Source organism: Trypanosoma grayi (assembly GCF_000691245.1).
Source record: "Trypanosoma grayi strain ANR4 Tgr_41_V1, whole genome shotgun sequence".
Lineage (NCBI taxonomy): Eukaryota > Euglenozoa > Kinetoplastea > Trypanosomatida > Trypanosomatidae > Trypanosoma > Trypanosoma grayi.
Genome location: NW_008825660.1, coordinates 12,076 through 29,291, shown reverse-complemented (window position 1 = coordinate 29,291; position 17,216 = coordinate 12,076). Strand labels below are relative to the sequence as shown.

Below are 17,216 nucleotides of genomic sequence, written 5' to 3'. Positions count from 1 at the left end.
TAACGAAGATGTGTTCGTTCCTTTGGTGTTTTTTTTCTCTGCTTCTTTTGCTGCGCGCATTCACTATCACGGAATCCACAAAGCGCCGCAGAAATCCATCAGACGTGACGTGCTCCCCCGCCACTCCTACTAAGCTCCAATTTCTTTTTCCCNTCCTTCCCCTCACCCCATTTTCTTCTCTCCTCCTTCCTTCCCTTTGCCTTCGCTCTCTATTTTTCTTTTGTTTCACTCTTGCATTCTCACACGCACTTCATGGGGGTTAGTCAGCCAGCGAGCGAATATTAAGATCCCCAACGGACCAAATCATAATGGCGCCCTCGTCGCCGACCGAGACGATCTTCTTGCCGTCGGGCGACACCCGCACCTTAGTGATGTTGCAGCTGTGCGCCAGCCCCACCGCGACGCAGACGCCTTCGTCGTAGCCCCACACCTTCACAATGCGGTCGTCGCCACCCGAGACAAAGTAGCGCCCATCGGCGGACATGGAGAGACTATTCACCTCGCCAGTCCTGCTGCCAGGGATCTCGCGAATTGCACCACAGTCCACAGAGTCCCACCACGTAATGGTTTTGTTCGTGCCAGTTGTCAGCAGCTGGCTCTCATCTACAAAGTACTCCACTGCACGGAACCTCGTCTGGGAGTAGATGACATCGCGACGGACGTGCCGCACCAAGTCCCACACAATGCAGCTGCCGTCATCACTTGCACTGACACACTCCGTATTGTCGTGTGAAACGCAGATGGCATTTACAGTTGCCTTGTGCTCCTTCATCGAGGCCTCAAGCGTACAGTGGTTGCCTTGCACCAACCAGACTCGGACAAGACCATCCGCACCACCAGAGATAATGCGCTGTGATGTATTGTCGACGCAGACAGCTGTCACACCACCATTACCTCCGTTCACACTCTTTATCCCTTCTCTCTTGTGGGCATCATTGACAGCAAAGACTAGTTTCCCAGACTGTGGACCGAAAGCGCGCAGCTTGCCATCATCCCAACCAGAGACTATCATCGAGCCATCTTTAGTAAACTGAATGCAATTGCATATGAGTCCATTAATTTGAATGCGCAGGAGCTCATTGGTCGTCGATGTATTCCACACTCTAATGTCTGGACCACAACAGGTTGCAAAAAGAGCACTGAAACCATCAGGGAACGCAATGTCGTTCACGGTGTCACTGTGGCAGGTCAATCGCAGTTCTGCATGAAAGTTACCACCTTCGACAAGGTACACATTGCTTTCTATTGTACCCACAATGTAACCCTGTGGGGCGATGGCAAGTCCTGTAACGGCGCCTTGAACGGTCACCTGCTTGAGCAGTGTTAGATTGATCTTGGAGAGCAGCGCCACTTCGCCAGAACCGCTTCCCACCAAAACGTCACCGGACAAGTTGAGCAGTATGGAGGTGACGCCACCAGAGAGTTTCTTCTGCGGACCGCTCATTTTGAAAGTGTTAGCGTTACGTTCCAGCAGGACACACAAAACGTCACCGGTTGTCGTGCCACAGTACATGTAGCGATCTGTGGCCTCCACAGCGATGGTTGTGATGCTGCGACGCATGTTGCCCATGTTGACATCGTCAGGGTTCATCTTGCGGTCCACTGGGTCAATGGTCCACACACGAAGTGAGCCTACACCCCCCGTGATGAGTTTCTCACTGTTGTTGTTAAAGAAAGCAACCGCTTTCGACTCCGTATGGTGTGCAGGCGCGCCACAGAGCGGGCGTCCCGTTGACACGTCCCACACCACAACGGCGTTATCATCCACGCCGCCAATGGAGACAAGGTACTGCTCGTCCTTAGAGAAGGCGAGCGCCTGCACCTTTACCTTGTGGAGAAGCATGCGGTGAACCAAACGGCGCTTCTCAAAGTCAATAATGCAAACATCTGCCTGGAATCCCGGGTGCGTCATCTGCCCTGACGCGATGTAGCGCCCACTCGAGCTCACAGTGATACAGCTGATCTTGTCGTTGTGCCCGTAGACAAAATCAGAGGCGGTGCGGTCATTAAGATCCTGAATCACGACACAGGCACCCAGCGCATAGACCAAATGATCACCGTCTGGGTGGGCGATGATGCTGTTGGGCACGCGGCCCCCGAAGCCGATGACGGCATCGAGCGTCAACCGCGCCGTGCCCTCATACTCTTTGGCGGCCATGGCGAGAAGGGGTATGTGCGCGTGATCTGTTTGATGTCGAGGTCAAGTGTGCTTGCTCGTGAATCTAATCTTCACCACACGTTATAATGACGTTCTTTGGGATTCAACCACTTCTAGCCCACACCGAGACACACGCACACCGAGAGAGAGAGAGAGTAAGCGCAAAACCAAAAAAAAAACACTGAAAGGGAGAATAGAGCGTACATGCACACCCAATAAGAAACATATTCCCCACCACCAAAAAAACTGGAAAGAACAACAACAAAAAGCACCCAAGAACAACACTGAGGGGATTCAAATCTGCGGAGTGACGTCCTAACCGCAGATCAGTCGCCTCTGCCGCAACTCCGCAACCACTACTCGTACAATTTCGTCTAGCTCCAGTGCGATCGACACGCGCATCCCAGTCTCCACCTCCAACTCCAGAGGCTCGAACGTGTCATACTGCGACGCCAGCAGTGACGGCGGCATGTACGCATGCTGCCGCCCCTGCAGCCGCTGCTCGACGAGTGCCATGCAGCCGCTCAGCTCGACGAAGAACACGTCTGAGCGCTTACCGCCACGAAGCACGTCTCTGTAAGACGCACGCAGTGCGGAGCACGCGAGCACGACACCGCCGTCCCCTGCCGCCATCTTCTGCTCAATCACGTCACGGCGTAGTTGCTGCAGCCACGGGAGGCGATCGGCGTCATCGAGCGGCACGCCTGCCGCCATCTTCTGCACGTTTCCCACCGGATGGTGGTCGTCGCCCTCCGCAAAGGTCCACCCGAGTGTCTCTGCGAGGCGGGGGCCAATTGTGCTCTTGCCGGTGCCCGACGGGCCCATGACGACCACAGCCGTCGCTGCCGGCGCCAATGACGCAACCGGCCGTGACGTCATTGACACTTTCTCCGCCCAGCAGCCAAGCAAGAGCAGCGCTTACACACTAAATCGATGACGAGACGAGTAGGACAAAAACAGAGAAGCAAAATCAATGTGATCATCATACCTTTGAGGTGCAGCACACGGTAAAGAATACACCAAAAACAGTAAGAGAATGCAGGGTGACAAAAAAAATAAGAAAGCAAACACAGAAAATAAAACTTGGAACACGACGTGAAGGAGGGGGGGACGTTTGCTAAGCTCCTCCATGTATCACACCTCGTCTTGTCTCGAGCATCCCTCCCCTTTTCGCACACAATATTCTTACTCCCTCCCCATTTGTGTATGCATACGACTACATACCATGTATCACATATATTTGGTCTTGTTTTGTTCCGCCCAGTTGACCTTCTGTCTTTCATTTGCTTGGGTTAAGAGTTGGCCGTGGCAGTGGCGCCACCACCGTGACCGCAAACGAGATGGAGGAGACCCAATAGCTTCAGCTTCTCTACGTACTCCACAGAAACGAACAGCGGCGGCTCCGTACGCAAGAATGCCTCCATCTGCTTTATCGCTGCAGAGGACATCCCCGCCTCAGTGGTGTGACGTGGCTGTGCGTTGGTATTTAGGGATCCCTGCGTGGCTGCCAATGCGGCATCCAGCGGCACCTTCCACTCACTGAGGTCCTTGTTCTCCACACGACGTATGTATGCCGTGTCGCGACGGATGTCTGCATCGCTGCCCTCCAGTACACATGCACCAGGCGAACTCAGAAGGTCCATTGTTTTGCGCACGTACAGCAATGTGCTTGCCTTCTGCTTTTCGTTGTATATAGTGTCTCTTGAGAAGTTGCGGAATGTCTGCAACGCCTTGATACCTCGAACTCCGGGAGCGCAGACATAGCTGTCCTCCGCAGCCCGAAAAAAAATCACGTGGCGGGTGATCCCCGTTGTAAATGAACGATAAAGCAGCGGAACAGGCGGCCAAGGCAACATGCACCGCTTCTTCTTTTTTTCCTCCTCCGACTCTCCGCTAACGTCAGTGTCACAATGACCACCACTTTCATCACCCCATTCTTCCTCCAGGATGGACGCAGCGCAGAGAGCCAAATACATCAGGAGTGTGTACTGATTGTATCCAACCAGTGGTGTGGCGCGAGGGGCGGCACCGAGCATGCGCGCGTTGAGCTCGATAAGGATTGGCATGCCAAAGCTGTTACTCCCAGGTCTCCCGTCTACGCGCACCTCGCAGTGCGAACATCCCTGACGCATGTCAAGGGCATCGACGCATTGAAGTGTGTACGCAACAACGCGCCGCTCTTCGCTGTCCTCAGGCAGCTCGGACAAGTTATGCACGAACTCGAGACGGTCGTATAACAAGGCTGTAGTGTTGACCGGAGAAGGGGGACGGTCGCGGATGCGGCTGAAAAATGCGCGTGTGAGATTTTCTTCTGCGGCGGGAAGGAGCCGTGTGCAGTACACTTCGAGTGGGTACTTCCAACTTTTCCAGACATCAGAGACAACGTGCTTTCCCTGGTAACTCACAACATTGACAACATACTCCTGCCCTTCAACGTATTCCTGCAAGAGCATATGAGAAGCATCTGTCTGCTGCGTCGTCTTCACATCACGGCAAACAGCGAATGCCACGTCCAGATCAGCTTCGTTGCGGCACAGAGTCACAAACTCCGAGCCTGCACCACTCACTGGTTTAAGAACTACAGGAAACGGAATGCCCTGTTCCCGCTGCCATTGTTTCAGCTTCGTCACGTCGTGCCCAGATTGCCCTCGGATGTACGTCAAACCCTTCTCCTTCAAGGCTAACTGCATACCACTCTTATCCTGTCGTTTTGACTTTGACGTTAATACATCGTTCCCAAAAAGGACACGAACGCGACGCTTGAGTGTTTGCAGTGCTGCTTCTTTTGGTGCAGTTGTCACCGCAAACACCTCACCTGCCTTCAGCGACACGCTGATCTCACCCTTTGCACATTTCCTCCACTGGGAAGAGGAGCGGAGAGGAGGTGGCTGTAGCCCACCAAAGTGCCTGGCGTGGAGGTAGTCTACGAGAGGCGCGAGGCCATCCAGGGACGTGATAAAACCGACAATGTCGGCGAAGCCCTCCGCAACAATTCTATTTTGGTAGAACTCTTCGTAAACGACAGGATCTTCGGCGATACCAGATGCACTATTGATAAAAAAGATCTCAATACCAGGTCCACTGTTAATGGTTTGCTGTACCTGTCCCCATGTCAGCGATGGATAGCCGCTGCTCGGCTCCGAGAGCAACTCCTTTCGGAAGCATGGCAGTGTTGTTTCATTGATAGGTAAGATGGACCTTCCCAAATGACACAGGTAATCTTTCTGTTCCAATAACACTTCGAGCGCTAGCAAGCACGGCTGTTGTCTGCGCCGCAACTCTCGCTCGCTACCTTCTGTATCGGGCCAGTACTGAGCGACAATGCGGTGCGCCACCTTAGCGGAACATCCAAACATCTGCAATAAAGCATGCGCATGCTGCTGCTGCTGCGTCTCTGGCGGTGCTTCCATATTAGCGTAAAAAGGTGCTGGATGTAATTCAACTTTCTCTGTTACATCAGCCAAAGAAAGATAATACGAACAAAAACGACAATAATAATAATAAAAATAATAATAATAATAATCGAAGTAGAAATAATAACACATTCCTAACAAGATATGTTTAGATGATCTTCTTTCCGTAATACACTTTCGCTTCTTGTCTTCGTCTTTGTTTTACACAATGGCGTAGTGAGGATAGCAAACAACTACACACAGCTTCATCTCATGTGGTATAGAGAACCAGACAAGACAAGACTACCATCACTGTCACCGAAATGCGGTGCCCCTCTTTTCAATGCATATGGGGCACGTGCTACCGCCCACCGGTATTCAGTCTACGCCGCAGACGCTCAATATGCCGCCTCTCCTCACGCTGAACCTCAAGCTGCATCTGTGCACTGCGAGAGACACTGGACGCTGGCAACGAGAAGTAGTCGCGGTTACCAGCGCGCCCTGCGAAACGCCATGCATGGGCAGTCACTGGCTGCGACTGCTGCGGCCGGCCACTGTTTTCGCTGTACCTTCTGTCAATGCACAGCGCGGAAGCATCACCCTTGCTCTTGGGTGATCCCATAGTACTGCGCTGCACACCGCCACCAAGAGCAGCAGTAGTGGAAGTGTGACTAACTGCGTGAAGGATTGTTGATCGCGCTGGCGACGCACATCGCACAGGAGGCGGGCTACGTGCGAGACGGTTCTGCTGTAGCAATGTCTGGGTATACGCGTAGCGATCTACCGGCTTGTGAAAGGCAAGGAGTTCCATACAGTGGCTGTACTGTGCATTGGTGGCCATGACGTAGATGATGTCAGCCTCTAGCTCTTTCCACCATGTACCAAAGTGCTGGGACAAGAAAGAGATTTGTAAAAAAGAAACATGAATGATCCATTATATCAAGCCGCGTACTGCAAACGGAGTCATCGCAATCTAAGGGGGAGGGAGAGAGGGAGAGCAACTACTTACTCCATGTACCTCCTTCGTCGTTACCGCAAGCAACTCGACCAGCCCCTCCTCCAGGCACACACACACTCTCCTTTGGGTTACGGCAAGCTCCGCAAAGAAAAAAAAAGTTCGTACAGATTGCGCGGCATCCGTTTTTGTTTTGTTATTATCTCGACTCTCATCTAACCCGTCCTGGTAACTGTACAATTACGTGGGCCACCGCTACACGGTAGCAGGTACCCTTGCTCTCCCATCCACAGCCCCAACACCGTCGCATGGAGTAGAAGCATGCTCACCAAGGAAATAAGAAGAAGACATCAACCATTTGTTTTTTTTTCCTAGATGGTGAAAATGGCGTGCTCCTCTTTCTGCGGATGCAACATTCCATGTGCTTCGCACCGTTGGGCGCTGTGCTGGTTGGGATCGTCCTCGATGGCTTCGTCCTCGAAGTAAAAAAAATCATCTTCAGCCTCGCCACTACAATCATTATCACTCTGCACGGTGTCTCCTTCAGCCGACACTGTCGCAGCAGTAGCAGTTTCAGCACAGCTCGTGTCTAAGGCGTTTCGTCCGCTCGGCGCTGTCGACGACGGTGAATGAAGTGGGAACACCGACGAGAATGATTCCGTGTCCTCGAACTGAGCCCTTTCATCTGCATTCATGCGCATCCAGATTTTTTTCACGCGCGCAAAGAAGGCCCGATTGCTGCACGCCTTTCCCGTCATCACAAGTCCATGGCGGTAGCACTGACTGACGTAAAACCGACGAAACGCAGACGTGGAGCGCCGCGGTGCGGATATCGGCGCGTAGAAGCAGAAATTAAGCGCCGCCTTTTGCAGGTCCGAAAGCCCCGACCACCGCTCCATCGAGTCCTCACGGGACAACCCGTAGTCGCGGCAACAGTAGCGAAGGTAGAGGTGGGCACCGCCAACAGGGTGCATCTCCACAGCGCGCTCGAAGCAGTAGTACTTCAGCCGCGCCTCCTTCGGCAACGTGTACCAACGCGGTATCTCATCCTTCGACCGCCGCAGCGTCGCCTCAACAGAGCCACCCAAGCGGATGATGTACTTGTAGTACTCCTGGTTGTAGTATGTGATGGCGGGACTCGTCAACGCACGAACCTCCTTCAGCGCCGTCACACCACACATTAACTTCGCTCCAAACAGCCGCTCCCGCTCGTATTCGTGGCGCAACTCCTTTCGATTAGCCTCCGCCTTTTCGAGCACTGTCTTACGCTCCTCCAAAGTAAGGTTCTTAAAGGCCCGCATCACATGGGGACGCTGGTAGTCCGCCAGCTCACCCACCATGTCACGTACCTCCTTCTGTGAGCCGCGTTCCACGAGCTCCTCGTCGCGCAGAGGACCCTGCCGCAACGACCATGTGCGCATGGGTGGGCAAATGTCGAAGTTGTTGCGATTCAACAACATAAATGCCTGGAACTCCCTGAAAGGCGGTGGTGAATTCAGTAGAAGACAGAAAATACGCATAGGTTTGTCTAGGTTCGAATGATAGTATAAATTGATGTTAATCTCCCCAGTCTTCTTGTCGGTATAGCGTGCCCACTCTTCTTTTGTCGGCGGTGTCGTGCCTGTGCTCTCAATCAATTCTATCAGATGCTCGCGGTTCTTAGGCTTCAAGATTTCATCTTCCGTAAGTTGTAGAATTCGGCGCAAGACACATCCTGGCACCTTGCGCATCCCCAGAAACGACGCGTTAACGACATTCACCGGCTTGTTTTTGTAGAAAACATACCGCTTGACGTTCTCAGGAAAGTACCGTATGTATTTCGCAATGTTGCTGTTGACAGATTCTCGAAATTGTGTGCGCCGGTGGAAGAAGACGTCGTCGCGTAAGCGGATATCCCTACGACTTCGCGGCTCACGCGCCGTCTCCACGAGCCGTGTGCTTGTGAGAAAGTTGTACTTCTTGCGGCCCGACTTGCTCACACCGCGGTTTGACGATGGTGACGGGTAGGTTGCCACGAAGCGTGCAAAGCAGAAGGCCGCTCGGTCACCACCGGGAAGGACGCCGAAGCAGCGACTAAGACTCTTGTCGCCTGATATCAGTCGCCGCATCATGCTGCCAGACAAAGCTTCCGCCTCTTCACACTTTCCCGTCCTCCCTCTCTCTCTCTCCTTGACCAATGCCGTACTTCTGACTGCTGTTTTCCTGCTAGTGTGACTCGCTTGTGAAAGTGTTAGGCGTTGAAAAAAACGCAAGAACACAAGCAACGAACCAAAGCTGGGGAATGGGCGTCACCACCTCCCACCTTCCTTTCCGAAGCCCTAGCAGCACCACCAGCAGCGCATGGAAGTAACAAAAAGAAGAAATACAGGTGACAAGAAGCAGACAGGCATCACAGTCACCCCACGGGACCCAAGAACAAAGCCGTTCACACCACAATCAAAGAAACCTCAACAGGGAAAGAAAACGCATTCCTTGCTCATAAAAAGCGAGCTCCCACATGCATCTCCGCAAAAAAAAAGTACCGCATCCCCCTTGCAGAACGCACGCAGGAGACTAGCCTCGGTACCACCAAATTAAACCCATATAGCCTCCTTTCCGGGTTGATTATTACCCTCCTCTATAACAGGATCCCCCTCAGTGCTTGCAGCAGCCTCGGGCTCTACCGGTTCCACCGCTCTCCTTGCCCTGCCGCGACGCTTAACTACGGTAGAAGGCCTATCAGTGGGGTTGGGCTCTGACGTCTCCGTTACCTCAGAATGAGATGGATTTTGGGGGGAACAGCTAACCGTTGCACTGATGTTTGATCCTATCTGACCAGGAGAGCTGGCTATATTTTCGAAAGGAAACTGGAATGCCAGCTGTTGGAGCTCAGTGAGCCATTCGAAGCGTGGAAACGCTGGCGGATCCAGCAACACAGATGGTGCGTCCGGAGGTTTCTCAGAAACTCTGTTTGCTGCGTCGGGCTGCGGGTCATACCCACCGCGCACGGCGATGTGCGGATACAGCTGGCAGTATCGATAGTATAGATGTGCAGGGGACGCAGCTGCGGTGTCCAGCCGGTACATGCTCCGCTGCATTGGCACATGCTCTTGAGCGAAACAGCTGAATGACAACCTGGAAGATAGTGGGAGCATTTCAAAAGATGGAGGCGGTGATTGCCTGCTGCAGCAGGACGATGAGACCCATGACGCCAACACGTTCAGCTCCGTGTGCAGGCACCACAGTCGCCGATACGTCACCGCAGGTGACGTCAGTGCCCTCACCTCATCACGAGCGAAGAAGAGCAGCAACAGCCCCTTTCTCGCCATCATGTCCGCAAAAACCTCCGCTTGCATACTCTCCAGCCTTCCGCACACTGCACGATATATGTCTATATTGTCCTCCAGCCTCATCTTCTGAAAGACGTCCCACAGGCGTGTGAGGTGAAAGTCCTCGATTTCTCCGTTTACTGGATTGAGGAGACCGCGCTCTTCACGCTGGTGGGTGTGACTGAGATTCACCTGCTGCTCAGCGTGAGGCAAAAGAGAGGCACCAACCGGAGCGTCACACACCGCAGCCAAAGCCGTTTCATCCGGCATCACAAGGCTCATGTAGAACTCATCACGCGAGTAGAACTTCCGCCGTTCATCATCGCTTGGAAGTGTTGCATCCGCATCATTGACAGCAGAAACTTCCTGCTCGGTGGCCGACGGATTCCACTCTTCTGGCCAGTGCAGTGTCACGCCGCGAATCAGTTTCGTTGAAGCTTCGTCGTCTCCTGCCGCTCTTGTGGGACGCGTCACTTCAGCAAACTCCGCCTCTGAGAGAGCGGGATGGTGCTCGTAGCCACTGAACGGCGGGCGCTGGGGCGACGGCAGCGACAGCATGTTGCGATGAGATGCCACAAACGCATACCAGAGCGCACCGGGCCCTCCAAAAGAACCCCTCTTTGTGTGGAGAAATTCCCAGAGGGCGTCCTGCACGCCGTTGGTATAAAAGTTCATCTTCTCTGACCCGGCGAGAAGTGTGCGTGGAACACCCAGCGAGATGGTCTCATCCTCATCCCCATCAGGAGTAGCACCTCCGTTTGCTTTCAACCTCCACCCAAGAATGCATTGCATTAGCTCGCTTAATTCATCATACCACATGGACTCATCTGAAAGAAAGCGGTGCAACAGGTAGCGCAGAATTTTGTATTCGCCCACGACACTACGATAACGTGGCGCCTCCTCTCCGTTCGTTTGCAGCTGACGCAACCAGCCGCTGTCGTGAAAGAGTTTATTTATCATCCACTCATCTAGAAGTGCCATGCTCCGTAGCCGCTCCGCGGCGTCTATATGTGACACCACACCAGTGTGCTGGTCCTTCAGCGAAAAGAGCATCCGCTTTATATCCCACACATCTGCGGCGTCCTCTTCAATGTCGTCGTGGAGCGATGGTGTGGGCTGCGGTTGGGGACTCACCTTTTCTATTGGTGGTGGCTGAGGGAGTAGCGCCGGGGGACAAATCTCGTCGGGTGTAGTAGAGGCACTGACATCTGCAGCACCAACAGTAACAGAAACATCTGTGTTGTTGTTATTATGGCTCTTCATGGTGACATTAGTGGTAATTTCTGATTCCGTGCTAATGAACGATAGGTGGCTCGCACAGCGCCGCTTTGGATTCCACAACGGAATACATAAGGATCCTCTCCCCACACACGGAGGAATCAAACCACAATATAGAAGATGCACGTGGAACGAGGCAGCACGCCGCACGCCCAATTGCTTCATGGAGCCACTAGAGAAAACAATAGGGAGAGGCAGAAGGAGTGACGCCTCCCGCACCGTGTCACAAACTTTCACACTTCTACACACTACCTCTTTCCCTTGTAACGCCTTTGAGAGGAATAGGAGAAGGAGACAGAGGGAACAAAAGCAATATAAACCCATCCTGCTGCGTCCGCTCAGTCATGTCCGCAACCGCCAGCCGAAACCGCAACACCCAGCGGCAAGAAACTCAATGATAATCATAAAGCCTGGTCCGTTTCCTTTCTATACCAAAAAACAAAGCACGATGAAGCACGGGAAATGCGACCATGAATGAAGACCATATATCTCACTTTTCGGAGAATACTACGAGGCAGGGGCAAGCACGGGAAAAAAAAAAGAACCACGAGATGGAAAGGATGGAACCAGTTAAAGAAGACACAAAACAACGTAAACTGGAGAGTAGTAACAAACAACAGATGATAGAAACAAAAAAAAAACTGTGTTCATGAACTACGGACGTGTCTTCATCTTGCACTACTGCTTTACCTATTTTCACACTTATTCCATCGTTTCCTTTCCGTCTTTTCCCCTTTTTTCGTATCAGTAGATTAATGAATCATTTAAGATCCTTCTGGAAGATCTCGTATCTCTCAGGTGAGAACGTTAACTTTTCATTCTCTATAAGCGTTTTCCTTTTACACCCGCGCACCACAGCGATACACGGCCATAACGTCTTGTGCGCCCAGACGGAGCAGATCCATGACAATATAAATATCTCACAGTAACCTAATCACAGAGACACATACACAGTCACATACACACAAGGAGTAAGAAAGAAAGAGAGAGGGAGAGAGGGAAAACGAACTTCCCCATCCCATTTTCGCTGGCAAAGAGGCCCTGCCCTGATCTCTATTTGTATTTGTGTCGGCGATTCTGTACCGACACAGCTCTCCTTTTCTTCTTGCCTGCTCCCCACTCTTTCCTCATTCTCTCTCTTCTTTCGTCCGTCGGCTGCGGGTCACTAGTAGCCAACCGGCGCGTCCCTCCTCGGGTTGTACGGCCTGCCGCCGCCGTTCATCCCCATCCCCGCAAAGCCGGCGATGCCGTCGCCGCCGGCGTCGCTGGGGGCGGACCGCCGCCTCCCGCGCGGTGCCATGTCGATCTGCCGCACGATTCCGTCGGGGTGACCGAAGTCAAGTGCTTTTTGCAGTCCGTTGCTGTCGGCGTTGACGCAAACACGCATCTTTCCCTGTGCACCATCTCTAGCGTCTTCACTGAAGCACAAAAAGCGGCCATGCGTGTTTCCTTCAAACTTCTCCCGAACCTCAATATCACGCTGTGTCTCGGCGTCGCGCGGCTTTAGCCGAAGGAGCTCACCCGCATCGCGATCCCGTGTCACTCGGGGCTGGGGAGCCGTTGGTGCATCTGTGTTCCACGAGAATATGTTCAATCCCCCTTTAGAGAGGCGATCCTGTCGCAACTGTGGCGACAGAGACTGGTAACCAGCAGCAGAAGGCACGTATTCATCCTCATTGTTTATATATATCTCCTGAATCGGCTGATCCCCCGCTGTCGGCAAACCCCGCGACGGCTCCTGCTGCACGGCGAAAGGGGCTGTCATGTAAGCTGGCTGGGGCCCTGTCATCTCGTCCCGAGGGGCGTGGCGGCGGCCCCTGACTCGGTTGTTGCGACCCCGCTGCTCACTCTCAAGCCCAAGGTTAGTCAGCATCGTTTCTCGCGAATCCTTTCCTCAGTGACGATCTTTCTTGAGGTTTGATTTGCCTCTTCACTTCTTTATTCTTGCTTCTAACCTTTTCTTTTCCGTTGCGGTTTCTGTTCTATTTATAGAGCTGGCGTTCGGCAGGTTTTACTTATCGCAGCACGCAGAGAGTTGAGGGGGGCAGAGACAGCAGCAGAACCGGAGACATGAAGAGGACAAAAAAAAAAAAGGTTCTGCCATCACGCAGTCGTGCTGTGCAACATAGGCAATTGTGTGCTTGTGGCGCACAAAACGGGGCACACACTCTCTCTCTAGCGTTCCGCAGCTCCGGTCAGGCCGGAGTAGTTAGGACGCCATGACAGCGGCGACGGAATTTTTTTTTGTTTGCACATGNCAAAAAAAAAAAAAAAAGCACAGAAGCCCTCAAACAGTGACATCGCTAGCAGTGGATAAGAAAGGGAGGAATGAGAAACAAACAAACTGAACGATATGTAAAAAAAAAAACTTGACTGACTTCCCCCTAAACGGCATGCCTGCTTAACCGCAGTTTACCATTCATTGCCTCCATAGGCACTCTGCCTGTTCGCGACGCGTTCCTCCAGCCCCAAAGAAACGGTACATTAGTGAAAAGCAACGCGCCGCCGCGCTTGAAGTCCAGGGTTCTCCCCAGCCACCCACGCAGCGAGGGTTCCCTGCCTTCCGTCACCACACGTCTGCTTTTGCCGCCCACTACTCTCAAATCGGCTNGCGCTTGAAGTCCAGGGTTCTCCCCAGCCACCCACGCAGCGAGGGTTCCCTGCCTTCCGTCACCACACGTCTGCTTTTGCCGCCCACTACTCTCAAATCGGCTCGCTTTTTCGTTATTCAGAATGACCTCATCGGCGAATGCCACAAGTCTGTGCTGCTGAGACAGGAACTCCACCTCGCGCAGCCGCACAAAAGCGACCCGTCCAGTCTTATGCATCGACTCAACGCTGCTCATCATGATGGTATGAAGTACCTCGGGGATTTTCTCATCACGAACCGAAGAAAAGAACACAGTACGATAATCCACAAGAACGGAGATGTATGGTTGCTGCTCCACGCCAGTTTTTGTTGTGGCTGTGCCGAAGTACATAGCAATCCTCGAGTTTTTCTGGACGGGGTCGCATGCAACAACAGCGCTCTTGCGGTGCACTTCGAGCATCACCGCGCCGTTTTCGTTCTTGAAGCAGCGGATGTAGGGCAGTGAATTGTACAACACCTCCGCACCAAGTGCGCGCTCATCCACGTTTGACATATGCATGTTCTTTTCATGTATGATGGCACTGCTTTCTCCGTCCTCTCCCAGCGTCCCGTCCCCATTCTCATTCTCAACCTCATCGTCAATGCTCTCGATTTCTCTAAAGCTCACGAAAAACTGCCACGCATTGGCTCCCTCGTCAAAGGTGTCCAGGACGAACTGAATGCCAGAGAGTGTAAGTCCATTCCACGAAGGGCCCACGCACACAGTTGAGATGATCATACCGTTGCGCGGCTCACCTACTGCACCACCCAGCAACTCTATTACGCCACGCCTTTCATCAGCACGTATAGAAGGTGAACACACCCAAGCACTGGATATTCCCTTTGCAATTGTCGGCACCTCTGCCAACGCAGAAGGTACCACACAAATCATGGGCTCTGGTGGCTTGACTCCAGTTTCCGTCTCCTCTTCAACCAGCACATTCAAAAAAATGGATTTTGACACGGGTCTGGCGTTGGGGACACCAAAGGCGAGTGCAAAGGAGAAAGGAATGTGCACGTCAATCACGTCAGGGGGCGGCACAACAAACATAGGGCCGTATTTGCAAGAAGACAGACGCGGGCTCGTCAGTTGTGTGCTGCTCCGATCAAACGACCTCCAATGATTGCTACCAGCAACACTCATAGGAGAGGCCTCCTCTTCCTTTTCAATCGTGGAGGATAGCATTGAAGTTGGAAGCGCAGAGTTATTTGAATACTCACCCTTAGAGGGCAGGCGCTCTCGCGGGGTGGAGAACACCTCAGGCGCCTCGGCAGGGGTAGGATCACGGTGCAAGACGGCGGGCATCGGGCCCCAAGAAGACGCAGGGGTGTTGATGTCACAACTACCACCCGCCGTGAGATTGCTTGACGGCTTCGCCAATGGGGTGCTCAGGCATGCAGGAGACTCCGGATGCCTCCCATTTAGCGAACAAATCCCAACAGCTTCATTCAGAAACGGCATTGCCGCTCCATATGGAAGTCGGAGAGACCCAGACGCACGAGTCGACTGGGTAGAATAATTATGACATGATTCCACACTAATTCCCTCGGCGGAACACTCCACAAAATCATCGCGTGGGAGTTGTCCTGGCATACCTGCTTCAGACGACCGTACGGAGAACGCCCGCAACGTCTGCGGCCGTAAAACATCACGAGATGGCTCTACAGACCGACTGTACAACACATGCATTGGTGCGTTGTCCCGATCCTGTTGCCCCTCAGTCAAAACTTCAGACGCCTGGTCAAGACTGCTAACTTCGGCATTCAGACCAGCCCCCCTTTCTGGAGTTGGGGGCAATTCCCAGATACACGGCATGGCAGAGGACGGTGTGAAATTCGAAGTGACACCATTTCTGGGGAGCGCCGCTTTTGTGCCTCCGCCAGTTTCCCCCGACTGTTGGTACTCATGCGATGGTGCCCGCATTGGTTCTCGTGCAAAGTGCGGGTGAGACAGCTGTGCTGCCGTATCACTATCCAAATGCGAATAGATCGGCATCGAGAACGGTGTCGCCCGCCTTGATAAGCGTTGAGAGAATGCCAAGAGCACCTCTGCTGACGCAGGATCACGTGCGTGCACATCAGCCTGCTCAGCACTGTTGCTACTGTTGTTGTTGAGAGAAGAACCACGATTCACCTCCACGGCGGCGTCTATGTGTTTGCCGCATTCCCCCTCGGCAGCAATATCCCTCTCCAAAAAATTTGGCAACGAGTAGGAGCGATCGTCGTGATTTGGCGTGCTCCTGTGAGAAGGTGCAAAGGAAACAAACGGTGTTGCTACCTCGCATCCGTTCACTTGATCGGCGGAAAAAGGTGTTGCAGCGGTCAGCAGCGTGCCAAGATGCTGCGCATGGCCGTCACGCAGCGCGAACTCCTCCCGCAGGGGCCGCACTAACAAGGGCGTGGCGGACGCTGGCCCAATGTCCCGCTGCTTAACGACGTAGTAGTTCCGCTCAAGGGCATCAAGCAAAAGGGACGAGCCGTCAAGGCGCGGAAGCAGCAATTCCACCCGAACACGGTAGTTACCTGGCGGCAACGCGAGTCTGTTCCCGGAGGGCCATGTGCCCTTCGTCACGTACACAGGGCGTGTGTGCTGCTCATCGGCAACCGTCACCTTAAGCTTTGACCGCTGCCTCCCAGACTTCACCACGGCAAACTCGAAGTGGCCGTAGTACGTGCCCGACCGGGGTATAATAAATATGCTCATAAAGTATCTTTCAATTGGACTCAACGGCACTACTGAGTGCCCGTACGCTTCTCCTTCGATGCCGAAAACCAAAGCCTTAACAGCACTCCCTGGATTACCTCCACGAACCCAGCAGCTTACTTCCTCCTAAGAGCAGGTGCAATACAAGGAGAAAAACAATGAAAAAAATAATAGAAAAAAGACGAAAACCACATAGCCTCAGTTTAATACATCTTGTGCAGCACTGCTTCTTATCCTGCCAATTTCCACCTCCGTTTCGCTGTCTTTATCGGAGGCCACTTCTCACAACCACATCTTCATGTCCGTCTGCGACACCGCCTCGCTGAACTTGCGACCCAATTGGGTGCACCGCGTCGAACACGGTGTTGTGAGGGTTCATCTCCATCTGGTTTGTCGCCGCGTCACTGATGAGGCGCTACGTTCCGGTGAAGGCCACTACGGGGGATGGCATCGTGCAGTTGACCCGGTGGTTCGCAGTAACGCATGCGCGGCCATTAGGCCACACGCCAACTCACGAGCATGTTGTGCAAAGGCCAATGCCAACGGCGACATCGCGGTCCATGTTCTTGTCCAGGATGGAAGTTTGGACGCTTCGGCATTTTGCAGCCCACACTTTGGCATAGTAGGAGGAAGGGCAAAGAGATGTCGTGTGTATATGTTCAAAAGGGAGAGACGTCCCACCGGGAGGCACCACTGCGGTTGCGCTGGTGTTCCCGCGGGTTTGGTCTCTCATCCTTGTCGGGTTGCAAGGCGGCCCTAACCTCGGAGTCGTCATTGGTCCTAGCAGCGTGC

General features: G+C 53.2%; 8 protein-coding genes across 8 annotated transcripts; all 8 read right to left on the bottom strand.

Moving 5' to 3' along the window:
* Window positions 1-259: 259 nt before the first annotated feature.
* DQ04_00411160 (flagellar associated protein) lies at window positions 260-2,158 on the bottom strand (the record flags this gene model as incomplete). Its single annotated transcript, XM_009308951.1, has 1 exon — window positions 260-2,158. One exon carries the CDS (start codon window positions 2,156-2,158, stop codon window positions 260-262), a length of 1,899 nt encoding a protein of 632 aa, XP_009307226.1.
* A 315-nt stretch (window positions 2,159-2,473) lies between these two features.
* Window positions 2,474-3,037, bottom strand: DQ04_00411150 (carbohydrate kinase, thermoresistant glucokinase; the record flags this gene model as incomplete). Its single annotated transcript, XM_009308950.1, has 1 exon — window positions 2,474-3,037. The coding sequence occupies one exon, from the start codon at window positions 3,035-3,037 to the stop codon at window positions 2,474-2,476; it is 564 nt and encodes a 187-aa protein (XP_009307225.1).
* A 413-nt stretch (window positions 3,038-3,450) lies between these two features.
* On the bottom strand, window positions 3,451-5,568 carry DQ04_00411140 (Phosphoribosylamine--glycine ligase; the record flags this gene model as incomplete). The annotated part of the gene is made up of 1 exon (XM_009308949.1): window positions 3,451-5,568. The coding sequence occupies one exon, from the start codon at window positions 5,566-5,568 to the stop codon at window positions 3,451-3,453; it is 2,118 nt and encodes a 705-aa protein (XP_009307224.1).
* A 343-nt stretch (window positions 5,569-5,911) lies between these two features.
* Window positions 5,912-6,391, bottom strand: DQ04_00411130 (hypothetical protein; the record flags this gene model as incomplete). The annotated part of the gene is made up of 1 exon (XM_009308948.1): window positions 5,912-6,391. The coding sequence occupies one exon, from the start codon at window positions 6,389-6,391 to the stop codon at window positions 5,912-5,914; it is 480 nt and encodes a 159-aa protein (XP_009307223.1).
* Window positions 6,392-6,876: 485 nt separating this feature from the next.
* Window positions 6,877-8,616, bottom strand: DQ04_00411120 (hypothetical protein; the record flags this gene model as incomplete). The annotated part of the gene is made up of 1 exon (XM_009308947.1): window positions 6,877-8,616. The coding sequence occupies one exon, from the start codon at window positions 8,614-8,616 to the stop codon at window positions 6,877-6,879; it is 1,740 nt and encodes a 579-aa protein (XP_009307222.1).
* A 462-nt stretch (window positions 8,617-9,078) lies between these two features.
* On the bottom strand, window positions 9,079-11,076 carry DQ04_00411110 (hypothetical protein; the record flags this gene model as incomplete). The annotated part of the gene is made up of 1 exon (XM_009308946.1): window positions 9,079-11,076. One exon carries the CDS (start codon window positions 11,074-11,076, stop codon window positions 9,079-9,081), a length of 1,998 nt encoding a protein of 665 aa, XP_009307221.1.
* Window positions 11,077-12,256: 1,180 nt separating this feature from the next.
* Window positions 12,257-12,964, bottom strand: DQ04_00411100 (hypothetical protein; the record flags this gene model as incomplete). Its single annotated transcript, XM_009308945.1, has 1 exon — window positions 12,257-12,964. The coding sequence occupies one exon, from the start codon at window positions 12,962-12,964 to the stop codon at window positions 12,257-12,259; it is 708 nt and encodes a 235-aa protein (XP_009307220.1).
* Window positions 12,965-13,475: 511 nt separating this feature from the next.
* Window positions 13,476-16,424, bottom strand: DQ04_00411090 (hypothetical protein; the record flags this gene model as incomplete). Its single annotated transcript, XM_009308944.1, has 1 exon — window positions 13,476-16,424. The coding sequence occupies one exon, from the start codon at window positions 16,422-16,424 to the stop codon at window positions 13,476-13,478; it is 2,949 nt and encodes a 982-aa protein (XP_009307219.1).
* Between the last annotated feature and the right edge of the window lie 792 nt (window positions 16,425-17,216).